The sequence below is a fragment of the Leopardus geoffroyi genome, chromosome A1 (assembly GCF_018350155.1).
Source record: "Leopardus geoffroyi isolate Oge1 chromosome A1, O.geoffroyi_Oge1_pat1.0, whole genome shotgun sequence".
NCBI classification, from domain to species: Eukaryota; Metazoa; Chordata; class Mammalia; order Carnivora; family Felidae; genus Leopardus; species Leopardus geoffroyi.
In genome coordinates, this window is record NC_059326.1 from 12,375,065 (window position 1) to 12,396,777 (window position 21,713).

Genomic DNA, 21,713 nt, shown 5'->3' on the forward strand with positions numbered 1-21,713 from the left:
CATCATAGCTATCAAATGACAAGAGATCCCAATTCTCCCTTCCTGTGGCCTAACATACTCTTCCTCCACCTCCCCAGCATCCCCCCTCTTGTCCATTCCCAAGTGCCTGCTACTGAGGCAAATAAAGACCATTATTCTTTCCATTCTCTCTCCATACAACAATTTACCCATTGATTCAGCGAGATTGTGGGGTAGGGATTCTGGGCAGTGTGACTGATGATAAACTTTCACTTTGCAAAGCAATCCTCTATTTTAAACTTCTCTTCTCTTTTAACTGGACTTAAAACTCCAGAACTATAAAGAAGGCTAGGAGAAATAATGCGTGTGTATTTTGGAGCATACTCTAAGATGAGCAAGTTTAGATTCATCCTGGGTTTGAGCAACTAATTCTGATCCTATGCATCATCAAAGATTCCTTTATTTCTCCTCTTTGTTTTCCTTCTCATGAGTGCATCTGCTGTTGAATCATGTCCATGCCATTCAATGATTAGCTCACTATAATGAGGTCAGTGGGGAGCAACTTACTCTTGCTTGCACCGTTCCCAACAACCATGAGAGATTATGATCATCAGTAATAATGCCCCAAATTATAATAATACAATGCTAAATTCTCCATGAAAGATCTACGATAGAGTAAACAATTTTACTGATGTTGCTGTCATTTCAAGATACCGCTATGTGAACTACAAAAAATAATGGTGCTATTAATTTAATACACACTTGATAAACTTTAACTGAATGATTATAGGCCATCAGTAAAATAACTTGACATCATGCATTATTGGATATTAGCTGTTCAAGGAAGGTAAAACACACAGCACTTTGCTTCCATTAGCGAAATAAAACCTGACTGGAAATCGCATTGTGAGTGACCGATTCTGATTCTGTCATATGGTTTGTTGCTGCATTCCGAGTAGAAAAGACTGAAATGACTTTGGCATATTACAAAATCTAAAATAAATCTCAAGTCCAATACTTCAACTTTCATTATAAAAACCAGAAACAGTTTAGTGTATTGCAGAGCATCGGCTTCAGAGTTATATTAAAATACCAGCACCTACTATGTAAACTGTAAGAAGTTACTTGACCTCTACGTGTCTCTGTTTTCCTGCCTTTAAAATGGGTATGATAATAGTATGTGCTCACTTAGAAGATTTTTTTGAGGGTAAAATAAATTGAAATATATATATATATATATATATATATATATATATATATATGGCTCCCGGAGTAGTGCTTGAAACATTATAAATGCTCAGTCAATATTCTCTACTCTTACCCAGGAAATTTTGCTTCTGCTATTATAATGTCTTACTATATCATTGTATAATATCAACAAATGATGAGTTCTCAATGGCTGAACTATTGGAATTTCTTCATGCTTCCCTATGATCTTCATGATCACTCTTAATTTCTAGGCATACATTGGTTTCAAACACTCTGTTGCCCAGCACAAAAAGGTGAGAATGCTCACATATTCTATTTAGGCAAAAGAAACATAGACTCAGAGTATCCTTTCAACGATCACGCATGTGTTCACAACTTCAAATCCTCAGTAGGAATATAACTTTCATCCAAAAAACACATAAAGAATTTTAATGAAATCAATCATTGTAAATACATTTAAGGAGATCTGCAGAACAACTTCAAACTATTTCTATATGCAGTGTTTCTAACATAATGCACTTCACATGCATGCTGAAGAACATTTAACGAGCATAGATGATAAAGCATTATCAAACATTTGCCAAGCTCCTGCATCCATAGCGATGATGGCATCTGGCAAAGCACCACTGTCAGAAATCTCTAAAGCTTTAGCTGGTTTTTATTCTAAGACTAATGTATTTTTAAATCAAGCCACAGGGAAATAATTACTTTTGTTTCTATTCAATCAAGACCTGCACACAGAGTTTATGGAATGACATAATATCCTTCCTGAAATCAGACTGGTATGTAGGACCAGTATCCTTCACACATAACCAGTTCCTGAACCTTTACAAACAAATCCTAATTTCCAAGGAAACAATCTCATCAACTGCTACTCGCTAGAATACATATTGTTCCTTTTGGAAACATTACAATAAGATTTTCACGATTACCAACCCCAACTTCCCTTCTAAAATTCAATAAAATCTTAAACTCATTTATTTAAGTGGAAATTGTGTTTGTATAATGGCTCTAGAAATTCCTGGTAAATTTCGTATCACCAATATAATAATTTAGTTATTGGGTTTCTTGTTTTGTGTTTTTGTTTTTGTTTAGCCCAGGAGGGGCGTGGTCATAAACTTCATAAACTTATTGTGATGATGTGGGTGTATGTGTGTGTCTTTTAAATGAGCACCAGTTAGGAGTCTCTTAGGAATGTTCATTTTCGAGCTTCTACAGACCAACCCTAAGATGAGAAGCATGTTTTAACTATTTTTGGAGAATGAGGAGTTTTAGTGATGTCCAGGCTGTTGACCTATTTTTTAATTTTTATTTATTAATTTTTTTTTTTGTAGAGAATAAAAAGGAACATCTAGCAGTTTGTAATCAATATCCTTTCCTCTGGGCTTAGGAAGCTGCTGCTTCCAAGCGCATGTCACAAGCTTTGTTTTGAACTTAGCAGACACCTTTACCCTTCACCAGAAAAACAGTATCAACAAATCAGAGACTACTGACATAAACATACAAATAGAGAATGCGAGTCCGGTTGTCAGCCCAGTGGCCTTAAGAATAGAATTCTAACTTTCCCCTGTGGCTAACAATGTTATAAAGAATCTGGGCGGGGTACAAGTGAGTCCCCCCTCTCTACCCTCCCTCCAATGAAATAAACAAATGTCCAAGTTTTAAATGTGACACAGTGTGAGGAAGAGGCAGAAAAGCTCCCAAAACACACACCGAGTAAACCTGCCTCATTTATTGTGTAGACGCACATAAATTTTGGAAATGCAGGATTCACCGTCCTACCGTGAAGTTTTCCGGGCACTTGAAGTTGAGTTATGTGGCAGCTAAGCGCTGTCACTGTTTGTTTAAAACTGCTGCCTAAAGTTATTTCTAAAAGTTAGGTGCAGCGTCGCATAGAAATCCATGTATTGTAAAGTGAAAACAACAATGTAAAAAACTGGGTTAGCATGAAATAGAGCCAACAGAAATCAGAATTAGCAACAGCCTTCCTCTACCGGCCACTCACCTTGTTGAATTTTAGTCACTAGCTGATGGCGTGCTAGAATCCGGCTCATCCTGTAAGGAGAGCGCCTCGCAGTCTGATCAAATCGCAAGTACATCTCCTGGCCCTCAGGTGTCATGGAATTTAGATAGTAGCAGCCTGAAGCTGGGGTCCTGGGTCCCTGACTGAACATCTCGGCAGATTTCCCTTTTGCCACCTCAGTCTGCCCTGTGGCTGTTCCCGGCTGTCTCCAGTCTCAGTAAGGGAGCGAGGCACCAAGCCCGGCGGAGCTCCACACACCAGGCGATTTTTAAAAAGAAGAAGGAGTGCCAAAAGCCACAACTCAGAATTCCAACCCCCGGCCTTCACGTGACCTCGAGCAGCCAATCAGAAGAAGAAAGGAGAACGGGACCGTAAGCAGTCAGCCCCCAGCCCCCTAGACCGGCAGCTCCAGCAGCTCTGATCCCCCCACGGTGCTGAAGGCAAATGCCAGCGTTTGCGGTGTCTCAGAGCTGACTAAGCGCCAGAAAGCAGCAATCACTAAACGAGTTAAAAAGAGAAAGGTAAAAGAAAAGGCAGTAGAAGAAAACTGAGCCCTGGGCATAGATTTCCTTGGAGGCTGTAAAAGTTACAGAAAGCACGTTTGCTTTCTCCAAAGGCAGCTGCAGACAGGTAACAAATGGGTGTGATAAACGTCTCCAATGAAAAACTACTCCAAATAAGCATCAACAGCTGAGTATGCTAGCACCCTTCCTTACAAAGAATGAATCAAATAAAGCTCTTCCAGTGAAAAATAAACTTTCAAGTGCTTTAACACCCAGAGTAAATACACTACAGACTCCTGACCTTCTGCAGTGGGAGGCTGAGAGCTCTTACAGATGACTGGGAGAGGCAAAGGGCATACACATATTTGTTAAGTATCTATTTCCCTTTAATTTTTCGACACCCTCAATAGTTAATCGCCAAGAAGCAAAATAGTCATGAAGTACCGATCACATTTAAGACAGTGCCACGCATCACTGGAAAGATTCAGATTTATGCTGCCAAGCTGCTAAGGACCAGAAGAGAAGTTACGCAAAAGCTTAAGGCTTTCACAAACCTTATGTAAGAGGTGTCTCAAAAAAGACACAAAGACAATGTTGGGGGAGCGATATTATTTTCGACTGGGGTGATCGTAGCGGGGCGCACAGAGAAGACATTTGGGTGGGCTTTAAAAAAATGAGTGCGATTCTGACAAACAGAGCCTGAGGAGGTCTTTGCACTAGGGTCTATGCCCACACGTGTGGAGATCAGGAATCAGAGTATGTGTTTAAGGAAACTGTGAATAATTCCATTTGGCCATTTCCAAGTATACATATGGGAGTAATTAGAATTTTCCCCCATATTTTTCCGCTTTAATATTATTTGATGTGAAGAGAAAAAGTCCATAGAAAACATTGTTGAATTCTGAGCCTGGGGCTAAATGAATAAAGTTCTTTGAAAAAGAAGCATATGGCCAAGTTGTTCTTACATTTGGCTGGCTGAAACTGAAACAGCCTGGCCTGTGATTTATAGTCTTAATGATGAAAAAACTCTCAAAAGTTTAACAGGACTTAACTTAGGACCCCAATTCTTGTTACTGTGGCTAACGGTGGTCAGCCCTAACGCTCTTCCCTGTGGGAATTTTTGCTGGCCTGATTCTGACCAGTGGCAGCTCACCTCGCATGACTATCCTACTACGTAAATGAACAGAGCCTACGGTAGAATATACACTCTCTCATGGCAATTGTGAGCCTCTTCCGATAGCTATGCAAGAGTAGCCAAGCATTAGGGTTTCAATCGCATCACAGTAGAAGAGGAAAGATCTCAATGGATTATTTTGTTCCCTTTCCATTCTTATTTAGGGTTTGATCAGAGTTTTGCTATTCCAGGGCATCTTTTGTGGAAGGTGAAAGGGATCTAAGGTCTAGTGGCCCTGGTATGCCAAAAGCATGGGCAGTAATGGTAGACAGGTTTAGCATTACACTTCAGTATTAGATCCTGTAATTTAATCGAATTAAATTCAAATCACATCAGAATCCAAGCTCAGGTCCAGCTCTGGATGCCCTCTGATGGAGAGGTCAATGCCAGCTACTTTGTGCACGTGCTTTTGTTTTGATAGGCCACCATTAGGGACATCAATGCCATTAAACATGTGTTCAAGCCAGACAACTAGCAGTTATCACTTTTTCACTGGGAGAGAATGGAAGGAGAATGGAGAGGGAAAGACCATGAACTTAGCAACTTGGGATAGGTTCCAAAAGCTAAGCAAGGGGAAGGTAAAGGCTGGAAATAAAATCTACTTGTTTTATAGCTGTGAATAACACTTAAAGATTGGCCATTCCCAATGCCAGGCTGGTAGTTCATTATTGACTTGGCTACATTTTAAAAATAAATGGAATGAGCCTCTCTGAGAAGCACTGCAGTGTATCATGGCCAGTTTAGTATTAAAAAAAAAAAAATCACAGTGCCTCCATTCTGCACTGAAAGTCCCAAGGTGTTTTGTTCTGAAAACATCAAGATCATAAACATGTATTCTTTGATATATATGTAAACAGATGCAACAACATGAAACATAGTATTTCATAAGAGATTGGCAATGAAGGATAAGAATTAGATGTAAATTAAGGAAAAAAAGGAATTTCGATTCCCTGATTAAAACAAAGACAACTTAGAAGAAAGCCTAATTTTTCTAAAAATCAGTTTAAGTTTTAATAAGGGGATCTGTGAAGGATTACATATCAGCATTTCTGTCTTCTCTATCATGACAAGTTTGATTTTATGGTTCAAGTAGTAGCTATAAATCCATGTGACTGCTCACCATGTTTTTGTCATTTCAAATGTCCAAAATACCATATTTAAAGCAGCTAAGTAACACTTTTCTTATTAGCACCGTTAATGCCTTGTTTTATGCTAATGTATTGCTATGAAATCCACACCCTTTTAATGAATATTTTTTTCATTATTTAGTCCTAGTGATCAAATAATTACCACTGGGTGGGCAGCTCTTTCTGTTTGTTGTAAACGTAAAAGTGAGAAATTGCTAATAATCTTCCTTGGGCTGATACTGTCTCCATTCAACTAGTTGAGAGAATTCTTTGTCTTTACTGGTGAGTGAGAGAGGTCCAAAGAAATCAGAGAGAAGGAGAAAGTGCTGAACGCCCAAGTGTATCTTTCAAGACTAATGCTGAATTCCTTCCTTTCTAATTCCTTTTAAAAATGGAGAAAATGGGTGCGTGGGTGGCTCAGTTGGTTGAGCATCCAACTCTTGATTTCGGCTCAGGTCATGATCTCAAGGTTCATGATTTTGAGCCCCACGTCAAGCTCTGTGCTGTCAGCATGGAATCTGCTTGGGATTCTCTCTCTCTCCCTCTCTCTCTGCCCTTCCCCTTCTCTCTCTCTCTCTCTCTCTCAAAATAAATAAAATAAACTTTAAAAATAAATAAATAAAAATTAAAAAATAAAAATGAGGAAAATGGATGGTGCTAGTTTTTAGTTTTCACCTCTTTTCCTCTTTCCTAATTTGGTCAAGAGCAATCTTCACTTAGACTATTTTGGGGTTGGAATAAACAGATGAATACTGAGACCCAAAGAGAGCAATGAACAGGGGAAGGGGGAAGTGGGAGGAGCTAACAGTGTTGAGCTCCTTGTATGTACCAGGCATGTCTTTAATTAATGTCTGTGGTCTTCTATTTTGTAGAACAGGAACCTAAGACTCCCAAGGATGAAGAGATGTCCCAGGTCATACAGCAACCAAGTGTAGAGCCACTGTCTATCTCCAAGCTGATGATATTTTAACTCTTTCCACTATCACACACAAGGGACAGGGAAAGGAAAATTGTGGCACTGAGAGGGTGCTGGGGACACTGGATAGAGGAAAAAATTTTAGACGGATATACTGAAAATCATCTTAATCCTGTATAATTTCATGTGATACCGGAACGCTTAAATGAAAATACAGTTGACCCTTAGATACCGCATATTTATTTGCGCAGGTCTACTCCCATGCAGATGTTTTTCAATAAATATATTGGGAAAAATTTGGAGACTTGCAACGACTTAAAAAACTTGCAGAAAAACAACAAAGCCTAGATATACTGAAAAAATTTTTAAAGAATTTTGAGATTATTGTGAGAATACAGTACATATATAATACATATACTAAATATGTGTTAATTGACTCTGTAGTACCAATAAAGCTTCAGGTCAAGTTGGTATTAGTGGTTAAGTTTTCAGGGAGCCAAGTTATATGCAGACTGCATAGGGGTTGGTGCCCTAACCCCCTTGTTGTTCAAAGGTCAACTGCATAGGATTGGCTAAATTGGATTGGCTAAACCGCAATGGATTGGCTAAATTGTTGTAGTGGTTGAGATCTAGGTATCTAGAGAGCAAACTACACAGCCCAGAGCTTTTAATTAACCAGTGAGAACCATGGGCCCTCTTTGGAGCAACCCAAAGCTAAGAACCGGAGACCCACCCACTCCCACCCTAATCCTAAAGTGCAGAAGCAGCTTGACTGTCTTTTTGTTTAAAAAGCACATTCCTTTTGCAGGGTAGGCTCTTTGCCCTCTGCTTTCTGTTCATCCTCAAGGCTAACTCTGCATACGGTCTTACCTTTTCTAGGGAATTTCTTCCCAATGCAAATGCTCCAAATACAGTCAAAATTCTGAAACTTGACCTCTAAACAAAACTTTTGGTACCAAGTCTTTCGGTAGATGATCCTAGAGTAGTGCTCAGTGGAATCTTAGGTACACATAGAAGAAAGCTAGGTGTGATTTTACAGAAGCCAGGAATGACTCCCGTGCTTTCATCTGTCTACTACTCCTTTTCCTCCTTCACATGCATTCCAGCTTCCTCATCAGCCTGTTCAGAGGGAGCCAAGGTAGTCCTGCCAAGCAGGAAAATGTTTGAGATATAAGTGGTAGGCGGAAAAAAGCAGAACCGATTTGCAAAGCTGCTTTTGAGATTACTTGAATCCAAACGTTGTGGGTTAATGGCAGAGCCTTCCTGTGGGTTCTGAAGCTCACTTTGAGGATTTCCACCAATTGATTCGTGGAGCCTGTGTCCAACCCTGTGCCAATAAGCCTTCCCGACATGCATGCACCACATGCCCATTGACCAATGCAGGCAAGCCAGTGAAACTAACATTCATAGCCATGACCAGGGCCCTCCATGAAAAGTTTCAGAGCGGATTCTCTTCTGATTCAGCTTTACCAGCTATAGACCATGTCTCCCCCATTTAGAGTCCAGCTCCTGTTGCTGGACTTGGGGGTGGTAATAGGTTTGCTTTATTTTGTCTCTCAGCCCTCCCTACTGTCTTTGGTTGACTTTGCCTCTATGGCTCTCCAAGAGCACATGCACTGCCCTTATGCCATCCCCTGGGGACCCAACCGTCAGCCCCAGTTCATATGGCAAGCGATCTGGTCTGACTTGTCCTGGGCTCATTGCCTACACCCATCCATTCCAGCCAAACCAAAATTCTTTCACTTTGCTAAGTTGTTTCAAAGATTTGGAACTGTGTGATTTCCTCTTCTTTCACCCTGTCAAAACCTATTGCCTTCAGAAACATTTTCATGACTAATGCAAAAATATTTAGTATGAACAGTCATGTTAATACCTGTAAATAGTCATTATGTGGCACATTAATTAGATTAGCTTGTTACATACAAATATGGAATCCACTTATTCATTGCAACTCCTATTGGCATAAAGTTTTTACATCTTGGATTTGGAAAGGATATTAAATATCTTCTAATCCAACCACCCAACTACTACACAGATCAATTAAGTAATACTCTACCCACATATATGAAGTGTTTTTATATCACTGAGGACGACAAACTGTTTAAGAAAGTTTTTCCTTATAATTTCCATCCACTGGCTCAATTGCTATCTTTTAGATTGAGTCCAGTCTGTCAGTATCTCTTTAAGAATATGGCTCCCACCCTAAACTTAGAGCTCTAGAAACAGTCAAGCACGGTAGCTCATGATACAATATGTGAATACCTCCTCCATTCAGGGCATTGTATTTCTGCTGATCCAGTTTAAGATACGGGATGTTGGATTTTTTTAATCTGTATTTACTCAATCATTAATTCAGTATGGACTGAATGCTTGTAGAGCACTGTAATAAGTATGGAAGCCACAAAGGTGATTACATGTGGTTTCTGCTCTCAAGGGAGAGTCTGCCAGGGAAGATAGAAAAGAGATTCACCATTACACCAATGTTAAGTGTTATGTCACAGATTCTGTTTTACAGCCAATCTAAGTGCTTAAGCCTTGTGGTATTTATGTATCTTCACAAAATGTGCTGCTAAATGAGTGTTCTCTATTCTGTATTTAACAAATGACCTTTCAAACTAAGGAACAGGTCTTTCAACTTATTGGAATTATTGAGATATTTTCAGTTCCGGATTTTCTCCTCCAACGATTTAATTCTGCCTTGTTCGTTGATGCAGCTGACAAAAATACCTATTTTTTAAAGCATAAAATGAATAGTTAAGTGAGTTCGGAAAAAGGTAAAGTAAGTGTAGGAAAATAATGAAGCGGGGCGCCTGCGTGGCACAGTCGGTTAAGCGTCCGACTTCAGCCAGGTCACGATCTCGCGGTCCGGGAGTTCGAGCCCCACGTCAGGCTCTGGGCTGATGGCTCAGAGCCTGGAGCCTGCTTCCGATTCTGTGTCTCCCTCTCTCTCTGACCCTCCCCCGTTCATGCTCTGTCTCTCTCTGTCTCAAAAATAAATAAAAACGTTAAAAAAAAAATTAAAAAAAAAAAGGAAAATAATGAAGCTAAGGCTGAAATCAGTTTACAGAACTATAAGCCACACAATTCTGTACATTTGTAGGAGGTGGCTAAAGATTCCTATGTGACAAAGCAAAAGGAAAATAAGATCAATTACAAAACTCAGCATACCCATAAGATAAAAACAAAAAGGTTATTCAAGATAAACACAGATCAACAGATATTGAGACCCCCCCCAAGAAAACTTTTCTCATAAATAAAAGGCCCTCATAAAGAATCAGCATCTTCAATGATACTGGATCTGGTAACAAAGTTGAGCTCATAATATCTTATCTGCCTCCTTCAATGCCAATAATAGTAAAAGAACAAGCACTATTTCGGAAAAGTAGCTTCTATGAGGGCCTCCAGGAAACATGATATAAGTATGCTCTTCACTGTGATCATCTAAACTATGCACTAAACAATATCACTTCCCTACTTAAAATACATCAAAAGTTTTCCATTCCACCTAGAACAAAACCCAAACTCATTACCTGGCCCACAAGGTCTTGCACAATCTACTCCCTGCTTACCACTCCCACCTCATCACCCAGCCTCCTCCACTTTGCTACCTCAGAATCCTCTTTCCACACATGCTACCCCTTAGCCTGGATTCTCTTCATGGAGTCCTTCCATCCTTGGCTCCTTTTCAGATTTCAAGTATCAATTTGACTGGTATATCTCAGGCAAGCCATCCCTGTTTGCTTTACCTAAGCAGAAGCAACACTCCATTTATCTCTGTAGCACCTTCTAAATCTATAACCACAGGGACCCCTGTGTGGCTCAATTGGTTAAGCATCCGACTTCAGCTCAGGTCATGATCTCATGGTTTGTGGGTTCTATCCCCACATTGGGCTCTATGCTGACAGCTCAGAGCCTGGAGCCTGCTTCAGACTCTGTGTCTCCCTCTCTCTCTCTCTGCCCCTCCCCTTCTTGCACTCTGTTTCTCTCTCTCAAAAAATAAATAAACATTAAAAGAATTTAAAAAATAAATTTATAATCACATATTTATTTGTTCATTAAGTCACACATTGCCTTTTGCCCCCAGTAGATTTTCATGACTGAACCGTGTCTATTCCATTCACATTCTACATTCAGTGCCTTTCACAAGGCCTGGCACATAGTGGGAAATCAATAGCAATTGGTTTAATAAATGATTAAATAAGTAATCGAACAAATGATAATTTAAATTCTCCAAAGATCTGGAATGTCTACAATGTCTACAGGAATGGATGCATATTTTTGAGGCAATCATAAATTTTGCTGTTGTTACTACAACATTTGGATTGGATAAGGATTGGACAGTAGATAATTCAAGGTGTTATTCTCCGGGATGGGGGAGGAGGGAGGACTTAAATGTATGTATTTCACTTTGTTGGTTAGTGGCAAAAGTATATGCTTTGACCATCAAACCGAGGGCAGTTTAAGGTTTCTTGGGAATATTAGGGAGCCTGGAGGGATGAGCAATCCTTGCCCCCTCACAGAGAGAGGCTGAAAGCCATTTAAAAAGAAAAGAAAGAAAGAAAAGCTATCTTCCTGAGCTTTGAGTCAGCCTGAACGCCTGCTGTGCCTTCAATTACAAGGCAAACAACATGGGGCTGATTGTTCTTCATGGACCCATGCTGCATCTAGGTTACCAACCACCTCTGCTTCTTCATGCTCATAAATATCTTTTAATAATTCTTTCAAGAGTTTTGGTGGAAACTTCAATCAACTTACTGTCTGGTATTTTCTAGAACCTATGTGTTTTTGCCCTACTTGAAAATAACAGTAATTGCTCATTTTTGGTGTTTCTGTTCTTTTCTTTCTTTATGGATTGCCTCTATTACTGGATCGGATCTTTCAGTCTCTTAGGTGGGATTTGTCTGCACTTAGAAATTTATCCTCATTTACATCAGATTAGATTCTATAAACTCTGTCCCTGTCTTAAACAAGTGAATATATTTTTTCAAAGGTGACTCAAATTATAATTTGAATATAAAAAGGAAGCTTGCTCATTAAAGAAATCCTATGATGAGCCCTTTGGAAAATCCTTTATTGATTCTCCACATTATTTGTTTTGTAAATATTTGATATTGCCCAATGAAAGGTACACCATTATTTAGATTGTATGCTGACCTGTTGCTCTGGAACCAGTCTCCATTCTTTATATAATTGCTTCCCATCTGGCGTCATACAACAGTTGGGCACTAAGAAAGGTTTGTAAATAATCATGGCCCACAAACTGGAAGAATAAGAGTGTGGGATTCATAATGCAATTGCATGTCTTATATATTTAAACTAATATAAGTTCTTGGATATATTTAGCTCAGTACACTAAGAATATGATAGAATGTTTTTTCTCCTTATTCCTAATACAAGACCATTAATCTATACTTTAAAGAATGGCAAGTATCAGGAGGAGTAACAGCATTAAACACATCCTACAAAGAAAGAAACACTACAAAATTGAGAAGGTACCAAGATAGCTTTCTAGAACCCTAGAAACCAGTATCAGTGGAACTTTGAGGTGATGGGGAAGACACATTTCATGGTTTATGGCTGGACAATAAGGGGAGATTCCACTTTTGGGTTGGGAGGAATGACTTGACCAAAGGTGATTCTGCTGGAATGAAAAACTGATTTTTTGGTGGCATCTTGTTTCTCATAAATAGAGACAAAGCCACTAATTAACATGTGCCACAGTACCTTTCTTTCACCCTTTCCTAGTCAAATATTTCTAGTGCATAGTTCATGCCAGGCACAGTGCTAGGCACCAGGGGTACAAAGATGGACAAAGTGGTACAAAGAGGGACTGTCCCTCTTCTCCACAGAATGATTTATCATGGCAAAAGCTGAGGACAGTTACAACCACCGGACTTGATCATACAACAGAGTGTGAAGAGGCGACTGTAGAAGCAGAGTAGCCAGATCAGAACAGGACCAAATTCATTCTGCACAGCAGGAAATGCAGTGCTGAGCCCGAACGGATACATATCTGGGTGAGATTAAGGTGAAGACAATATCAAGAAAAACGTGGTCATGAAAAAGAAAAAAAGAAAAAAATACATTAATACTTTCCTATGTGATGCTCCCTTCTTTAGTTAATAAGAGGAATTAGTATTTCAAATCACCATGTTACAGAGACCTCCCAGATACTAAGACTCAACTTGGGAGCAGACACCCCTCCCCTAAATGTTCTACATGAGTCATTCTCCCGTTACCCCACCAAAGCTCTAAAGTGGGGGGATACTTTTCAGCTACAGCTATTTCCTAGAAGTACTCAACTTTTTAGAAGAAGGTGAATTCACTATGGTGAATAATGGTAAAGAACTAAGAAAGCAAACTGAATTCAGGATTTATAGGCTTGGGCAGAAGTAAGAGGGGTCTGCCAGAAGGGTTCATAGGGACAACATGTGTAGGAAGTCCTGAATCTATCTACCCATCAAATGGTACTCTAGCATTGTGAAAACAAGCTATCCTTTGCCTAACCAGCTTTCAAAATCAGTACAATGGTACTTAAAAAAAATTTTTTTTAATGTTTATTTATTTTTGAGAGAGAGACAGAGCATGAGTGGGGGAGGGGCAGAGAGAGAGGGAAACAGAATGGGAAGCAGGCTCCAGGCTCTGAGCTGTCAGCACGAGCCTGACATGGGGCTCGAACTCAGGACGGTGAGATCGTGACCTGAGCCAAAGTCAGATGCTTAACCCAGTCAGGTGCCCCAGTACAATGCAACTTTTAAAGACAAATCAGGTTTCCAAACCTACACCCATGGGTGCTTCTTTGAGTTAAGGGAAGAAAAAGGTATTGCTTGGCTATTATGTCTGTTTCACACAGCCTTTCTGGAGGAGTTCCTTTTTGTTCTAGAATATATGTGTGTTTATAGATCTATAGAGACTGTCTTGAGATTTCTCATTTGACTATTTCTTTAGAGCTTGATGTTTATTGAAGCCTGCAGTGGCCTCTGGCCAACCTCCGAGAGCATAATCATAATCACACTGCCTCCTAAGACACAGACCTGTTTAAACAGACCACGCACACCATACATAGCTGGGCGTGGTTACCTTGTCTTTATGGCGCTCCACCAAGATGACTCACACTAATCAATCACGGGAAAACACAAAATACCAAAAATGTGTTTGCTACACAGAAGGATAGAGCATACCAAAAGCTGCTCTTAGTCTTTGATGAGCTTCTTTCTCTCATTCTCTAACTCAGGGGATGTCAAGGACTATTCTTGGCCTTGGTTTCTTTCTCAATTTGGATTGCCTTAGAAAACCCAGTCCCATAGCATTCTGTTAATCAATCAGTGTTTGTTGTTGCATTTGGAAAATGAGAAGCACAAAATGGTGTAGTACCTACTACAATTACATTTTGTAAAAAAAATAAATAAAATTAATTAATTACTTAAATGCATGGTAAAAAAAAAAGATTAGAAGAAAACACATCAAAAACACAATTGTGTCCATTTTTAGGATGGTGGAATTATGGGTGATGTCTTTTAAATTTCCATTTTCCAAATATTCTGTCATACGATTAATTATATTTTTTTTATATAATGAGGGGATCATTATCCAGTGATAATCATCTGATAATCATTACCCAGTGAATCATGTCAGGAGGTGTGGAGAAGGACCTCGGCCTCAGTTTATTTCCAACTGCTTCTGTGTCTCACAGATATAAGATAGGAGATAAATCTGCACAAAAATGATAGATATGGTCTAACACAGCTTGAACTTCCTTAGTGCCTAACACGGTATTAGGCAAAACCCCAGTGTTCAAAATAAGAGAAAGATTAAGAGAAAGAGAAAGAGAAAGAGAAAGAGAAAGAGAAAGAGAAAGAGAAAGAAAGAGAGAGGGAGAGAGAAACAGAGAGAGAGAGAGAGAGGGAGGAGAAGTGTATGGATTCCATTTTCAAGATGCTTCTCACATCCATTCCTTCTTGAGTTACTTCCTCCACTGTGTAGGGACCAGCCCCCGAGCCTAGATGACTCTGACAGTCCAGCTTGTGTCTCTCTGTCCACTCTTGCCTATCTGAGTACCACCTGAGCATCACAGAACACTTAGCTTCTCAGGATAGCACTTCCATCCTATTAGTCTCCTGTTGCAAAATACCAAATAATGTCCCAGATCTACACTTATTGTGTAAGGTTCTGAGTCGCTTAAGGTGCCCCTTTCCTTATCTACACGCTTTATATGTATATACATATAAACAAGCAGGCCAAGCATATATGATAATCATTCCGTTCCCATCCTTTGTTTCAACTGGATTAGCGTTTAAACCAAGAAAAAAAAAATGACTGGTTGAAAGAGGACTTTGTATCACTTCTTGAATGTCACTTTTTGGGGAAAGATGCACTGGGAGCACTAAGAACTGTCAACTGCACAAGACCCAATCTCTAGATATATGAAAGGATCTTCTCAGCTATTCTTGGGTTTAAAACCTGGGACAGAGGGGCGCCTGGGTGGCTCAGTTGGCTAACATCCTACTTCAGCTCAGGTCATGATTTCGAGGTTCTTGAGTTCAAGCCCTGTGTCAGGCTCCATGCTGACAGCTTGGAGCCTGGAGCCTGCTTCCAATTCTGGGTCTCCCTCTCTCTTGGCCCCTGACCCATCTCAAAAACAAATAAACATTAAGGAAAAAAAAATCTAAAAAAAATAAAAATAAAAATAAAACCTGGGATACATAACATGTTATATCCTTACAGCTGTTTTCTAAGAATGGATTTTTAGTTCAGTTTTAAGCATACTGAAGTTCTTAACTCCCAACAATGAGAAAAATCCATTTAAATAATATAGTGGTGACACCAGGAAACATTTGGACAATGTGTTCCATACACTTTTTATCCAAATACTTCCTGAAAATTGACTCAGAAGTGCTGTGCCAATTGAAATACTAGTGTATTTCAAATTCTAATTTAAAAAGAAACTTTTAAAGGCATTATCCTTTTCTGAGAGTGGGGGAAGAGAAAATGAATTTAATGTTAAAAAGCAAAACAAAACAAAACAGACTTGGCCCATAATGACTCAGATCTGGACCCAGGAGGTCCTTTTTAGTATCTCTTGGGTCCCCTGTGGTCAGGGTTGGGAAGTCATTCTGTGGTTCTAAATTTTGCACAGAAGCAACCTCTCCGTACCATATTTTTACCACCCCACTCTCAATAGTTAGGTGAATGGGCACAGGCATTTGGAATCACTTTTATTCAACAACTGTTTTTTGAACTCCTACTTTTTGCCAGGCAATATTCTTAGTGCTGGGAAGGCAGCAATGAATAAAACAAACAACGATCAGTGTCCTAGTGAAGCTCCTGTTCTAACCAATGAACATAACAGACTGGGTTTATTAACCTATGATCTATGAGCCACCTAAATTCTGGAATTGTTTACAAAATTTTGTGCGTACCTTTATTTTTCTAGAGCATAGACTTTTAGATGTTATTGGATTTTCAAAATATGCTGTAACTATCCAAGACTTTTTAAAATGACTCTAAGGTATAGTTCTAGAACACACAGAACTGTGGCTTTAAAGTCAAGTCAACGTGTGTTCAAAGTCAGGCTCTGCTATTTATTAACTATATAAGCTTGGGCAAATAAAAATTCATTCATTTTTCCACACCTCTGTTTTCTCATCTATAAAACTGAGGTTAGGCCTCATAAAGCTCTCATGGGGATTGAATCAGATCATGTATGTGACTAGCACACTGTAAGGTTAGTGCCTTCTTCCCCATCCTCATCTTGTAGGTTCTGATCCAAAATACGAGTGAGACCTTTGAATCAAGTTCAAAGCACAACGATAGAATGGTTGCCTTCAACAGCTCAGAGTTTCTCATCCCGAGAGGCTTTCGATTTCAGTGCCCTCAACCATACCGGAAATGCCATAGATTAGTGAAGAAAGTCCTTTCAAAACTACAAGTTTATGGTTCCATGAAATCACCAGCATTATATGTACCAAAAAGGTGGATGCCTAGAATTTTCTTTGGTGAGTATTTTATGACTCAGTGAACAGCCAAGCGTTGTTCTTTGATACTCTAAGTGGAATAAATGCTTGTATTAAGCTATATTAATGCTATTCGGTGCAATTCTCTTAGTGTAACTCCAGAAAGACAATAGTCATGATGATAATGAAATTGTTCATTTGTTTAGCATTTTATAATTTTTGAAGACTTCAAAGTTATAAATTAAAGCCCTTCTTTTTACTTGATAATGAACACAACGCTTTATTTTACTTTTTTTAATTTTTATTTTTAGAGAGAGAGTGGGTAGGGAAGAGGGGCAGAAGGAGAAAGAGACGATCTCAAGCAGGCTCCATGCTCAGCACAGAGACTGATGTGGGGCTCGATCCCACGCCCCTGGGATCATGACCTGAGCACTGTGCATTTCCCTTATAGCCTGTCCCAGTTGCATTGTGATATGGGTGGGGGAGGGGTGAGCATTAGATTAATTAGGATTAGATTAATACCTCCCCTAGTTGGTACATTCTATGAAGGCAGGGAGCATGTATGTTACTGCTTATTATTGTATCTAAGAATTTGGCCCAGTGCCTGGCACATAGGAGTGAATAGTAAATTTTAGTAGAACGCACTGTTGGGTGAAAGGCAAATAGGGCATCTGACCACTCAGTGGGGTTGAAGCATGGGAACCCGCTGCCTTCACTATTACTTTATCCCTCCTCCCCCACACTGTATCTTCTCTTCTCTCTCTCCTCTTCCGGATTGGACTCTGTTCTAATTAAAGATGTGTAAAGATGTGCCTTTTAGGTTAGTATGTTAAGTCTTGGTTTATAGAGCAGGACTAACTTAGGGAAAACTGGAAGCTGCTGATACATATCAAATGTCACTCTCTCAATCAAGTTCTGCCCTAGGAATTTCCACCTTGAGTTTCTTTTTCTTAGAAAACCTGGGCTCACCCACTTATTTTTAAATTGTTCTCACAATTATAGCCCTTCTTTCACCCTTGTGCCTCCAAGCAGACCTCATGCTCATGTAGAAGTAAAGGGAGAGGGGGCGCCTGGGTGGCGCAGTCGGTTAAGCGTCCGACTTCAGCCAGGTCACGATCTCGCGGTCCGGGAGTTCGAGCCCCGCGTCAGGGGGGCTCTGGGCTGATGGCTTGGAGCCTGGAGCCCGTTTCCGATTCTGTGTCTCCCTCTCTCTCTGCCCCTCCCCCGTTCATGCTCTGTCTCTCTCTGTCCCAAAAATAAATAAACGTTGAAAAAAAAAAAAAAAAAGAAGTAAAGGGAGAAAGATTGATACGACCAACAAAGCAACATTAAGCCAAAGGAAAGTCATTGTGTTGCCCTAAAGATACTGAAGTTTCGAGAAAAGCTGGCATTAGCGAACACCTACCTGGAGGAAGCATGGAAGAAGAAAATGATGATGACGCCAGCGACACAGTAATGTCCTCCCACATGCCCGACGCTGAACTACAAGGCTTTGGAAGAACTGCATCTAATATCTGTTAGGTGGAAATAAATGCAGGTTTGGGCTCGTTCACCTTCAAACCAACAGAACAGAAGTAGCGAGAGCTGACATCTGTTAACACTATGTGTCAGGCACCATTCTAGGTCCTTTACATACATGTCTCATCTAATTCTCAAAACAACCCTGTGAGGCAGTTACTGTGATTTCCTCATTTTACAGATAAAAAAACTGACCTCCTGTATTCCTTCCTCCTGCCTCTTCAGCTCCAGTTTTTTGCATTTCTAGTTGCCGGGGTAATCCTCTACAGTGTAGTTCTGATATATTATTTATAAACGTGGAGAGGTGCCCCCATGATAAAAGGATGAAATCCAAATTCTTTGGTCCAGTAGTAAAAGCCTGTCATAGTAGACTCCATTCTGGTTGTCTGAAAAAGCCTTGAAAGTTTTGACGTTTGTAAGGAAAGAGATTTCACTCCTGTCCCCACTGCCTGTGAAGCTCTCTTCTCTGTTCCTTTAATTCCTACTCATTTTTTCAAGACCTGACTCAGTGGCCCCCTTCTCTGGGAAGGCTTTCCAGGCTGTTCTTGCATATACAGCCTCCTCCCTCTTCTGTCTTCCTCTGAAACTTATTTTTAGTCACTGGGCACTTTCGTTCTGATTCCTTTGTGTCCTCTCTTACCGCTCTTATTATAAGCTTATTGAAGCCCACAAGATGTCCCGTACATGTTTAAATCCCCATCTTGATCCTGTCTTTTGCATCCCTCAGAGAGGCAGTGAGGCATAGTGGAAAGAGCACAGCTTGGGAGCCTTCAAGACTTAGGTTCAAATATTGACTCCTCTTAATGGATGGATAGCCCTAGACTTCACTCAGCCTAAACGTCCTCATTTGCAAAACAAAAGGTAATGATATACACCTTGCATTGTACAGTCTTGGGCACAGAGTAAGGGTTCAAGAAATTACTATCTGAATTTTTGATTGACAGATGATACAATAACCGCTGGCCAAATTCCTAAGAGCCAGAATTCACACAAGGCATATTATATTATATACTGGTATTTAAGTACTATGTTCTCAGGCTTGTCAGTGAAATTAAGGAAGAAGAGTGTACTGCATGCCAGTGACATCTAGAGAAGCTTATTCCTTTATGGGGCACCTGGATGGCTCAGTTGGTTAAGCATCTGATTTCAGCTCAGGTCATAATCTCACAGTTGGTGAGTTCAAGCCCCATGTCCGGCTCTGTGCTGACAGCTCAGAGCCTGGAGCCTGCTTCAGATTCTGTGTCTCCCTCTCTCTCTGCCCCTCCCCCTCTTGTGCTCTGTCTCTCTCAAAAATAAATAAACATTAAGATTATTCCTTTAAATCCAAGTGGTAAAGTAATGATTAGCACTGTGCACATTCAATGAGAAGGAGTTCCAGAAGTGTTTGTAGTTGAACCACATTCCAGCTTATGTCTGATAACAGAATTTTCATGCTGGAAACCTGGAAACCTAGGATCCCCAGGCAGCAGAAAACCTCAAAAGATTTCCAGTGCTCGTTACTGATAGTGAGGTCGACAACCAGCAGCCTGGGCAACATCTGGGAGTTTACTGGAAACACAGAACCTCCTCCCCAACTCCCCGACCCACTCAGTCAGAATCTGCATTTTAACTAGATTGGCAGGTGATTAGTGGTATATTAAAGTTTCAAGAGGTGCTGTTCTAATATAACCCCCTCTTTTTCTATTTAATATTTTTAATTTTTATTCATTTTTGAGAGAGAGAGAGAGAGACAGAGTGTGAGAGGGGGAGGGGCATAGAGAGAAAAGGAGACACAGAATCCGAAGCAAGCTCCAGGCTCTGAGCTGTCAGCACAGAGCCCTAGGCAGGCTGGAACCCATGGATCATGACCTGAGCAAGCCCGACACTTAATCGACTGAGTCAGCCAGGTGCCCCTAACCCCCTCTTTCCATCGACCAGGAATATGGGTGTATTGGATTTTCCCAGGTTGTGAAATCTGCCACCTGCAGACACAACGCAGGCTGAGGTGCTTTAAAGTTGATGTTTTTGACCTTTCTGCTGAGCCACAGACCCTTACATGATTAGGTGAATGTTTTAGGCACTGCTTTGAATGTTTTTACTCAATTACATCACATTTTTAATATTACTTATCACTGGAAGTAAAATTATTTTTCTTAAATATCTTATTGATTTAGATGGCCTTTAGTTTTAAGAAAACAGCTGAAGTTTATTGTTGGGACAAAAATATTTTAAACACTTATAGGAGCGTGTTTTAGTGCTTAACATTAATTTCACAGAATTAAATTCTGAAACCCCTCTTTTTAATTTTTTTAAAATTATCAACATTCCATGTGATCAAAAAATCCAGCTTAAAAATACTTGATTTTCCTTGCAGACATAAAGACAAGAATTCTGTATATTTTTAAAACTCCACATCTCTGAATCAAGGAATTCTGTAACTTTGAAGAATGAGGGTTGTTTTTTTTTTAAGTAAAAGTTAATGTTCTTCTGGAACACCTATTGAAATTCTACCTGTTTCTTCAAGATCTACCCACAATGTCTGTGTCTCCCTCTCTCTCTATGCCCCTCCCTGACTTGTGTGTGCTCTCTCTCTCTCTCTCTCTCTCCTCTCTCAAAAATAAATAAAAGCATTAAAAAAATGGGTGCCTGGTTGGCTCAGTCCGTTAAGCGTCTGACATGGGCTCAGGTCATGATCTCGCCGTTCACAAGTTCAAGCCCCACGTTGGGCTCTGTTCTGACCACTCAGAGCCTGGAGCCTGCTTTGGATTCTGTGTCTCCCTCTCTATGCCCCTCCCCCACTTGTGCTTGCTCTCTCTCTCTGTCTCTCAGAAATAAATAAAAAAACATTAAAAAAAAGATCTACCCACAATGTTATTAAAACTTATTAGGGGCGCCTGGGTGGCTCAGTCGGTTGGGCGTCCGACTTCAGCTCGGGTCACGGTCTCGCGGTCCGTGAGTTCCAGCCCCGCGTAGGGCTCTGGGCTGATGGCTCGGAGCCTGGAGCCTGCTTCCAATTCTGTGTCTCCCTCTCTCTCTGCCCCTCCCCCGTTCATGCTCTGTCTCTCTCTGTCTCAAAATTAAATAAAACGTTAAAAAAAAATTAAAAAAAAACAAAAACAAAAACAAAAACAAAAAACCTTATTAATTTTACTTACAAAAAATATTGTACCTCCACAGCAAGACATGATCTTGACCAGAAGTGAGTTCCCCCTATTATTTTGTTTTATTTTTCTTTTACTCTGTGTTTTCTATCATAGTTATTTGTCTACTTTTGGCATCTCCTCTACAAAGACTAAAAAGGAAACATTAAAAACTTCATTCAGCAAATATTTACTGATCATCTACTATCAGTG

The 21,713-nt window shown here is 40.0% G+C and overlaps 1 protein-coding gene across 5 annotated transcripts in view; it reads right to left on the bottom strand.

The window, feature by feature from the left end:
* STARD13 (StAR related lipid transfer domain containing 13) overlaps nt 1-3,479 on the bottom strand; it is a 191,084-nt gene extending 187,605 nt beyond the window's left edge. For 3 of the 5 annotated variants that reach the window (XM_045473678.1, XM_045473660.1, XM_045473670.1), the window contains exon 1: nt 3,173-3,479. In XM_045473678.1, coding sequence (XP_045329634.1) covers nt 3,173-3,341 — 169 coding nt within the window. In that variant the 5' untranslated portion in view covers nt 3,342-3,479. The remainder of the gene's footprint in view (nt 1-3,172) is intronic. The other 2 variants (XM_045473706.1, XM_045473687.1) reach the window with 1 other exon arrangement.
* Nucleotides 3,480-21,713: the final 18,234 nt, after the last annotated feature.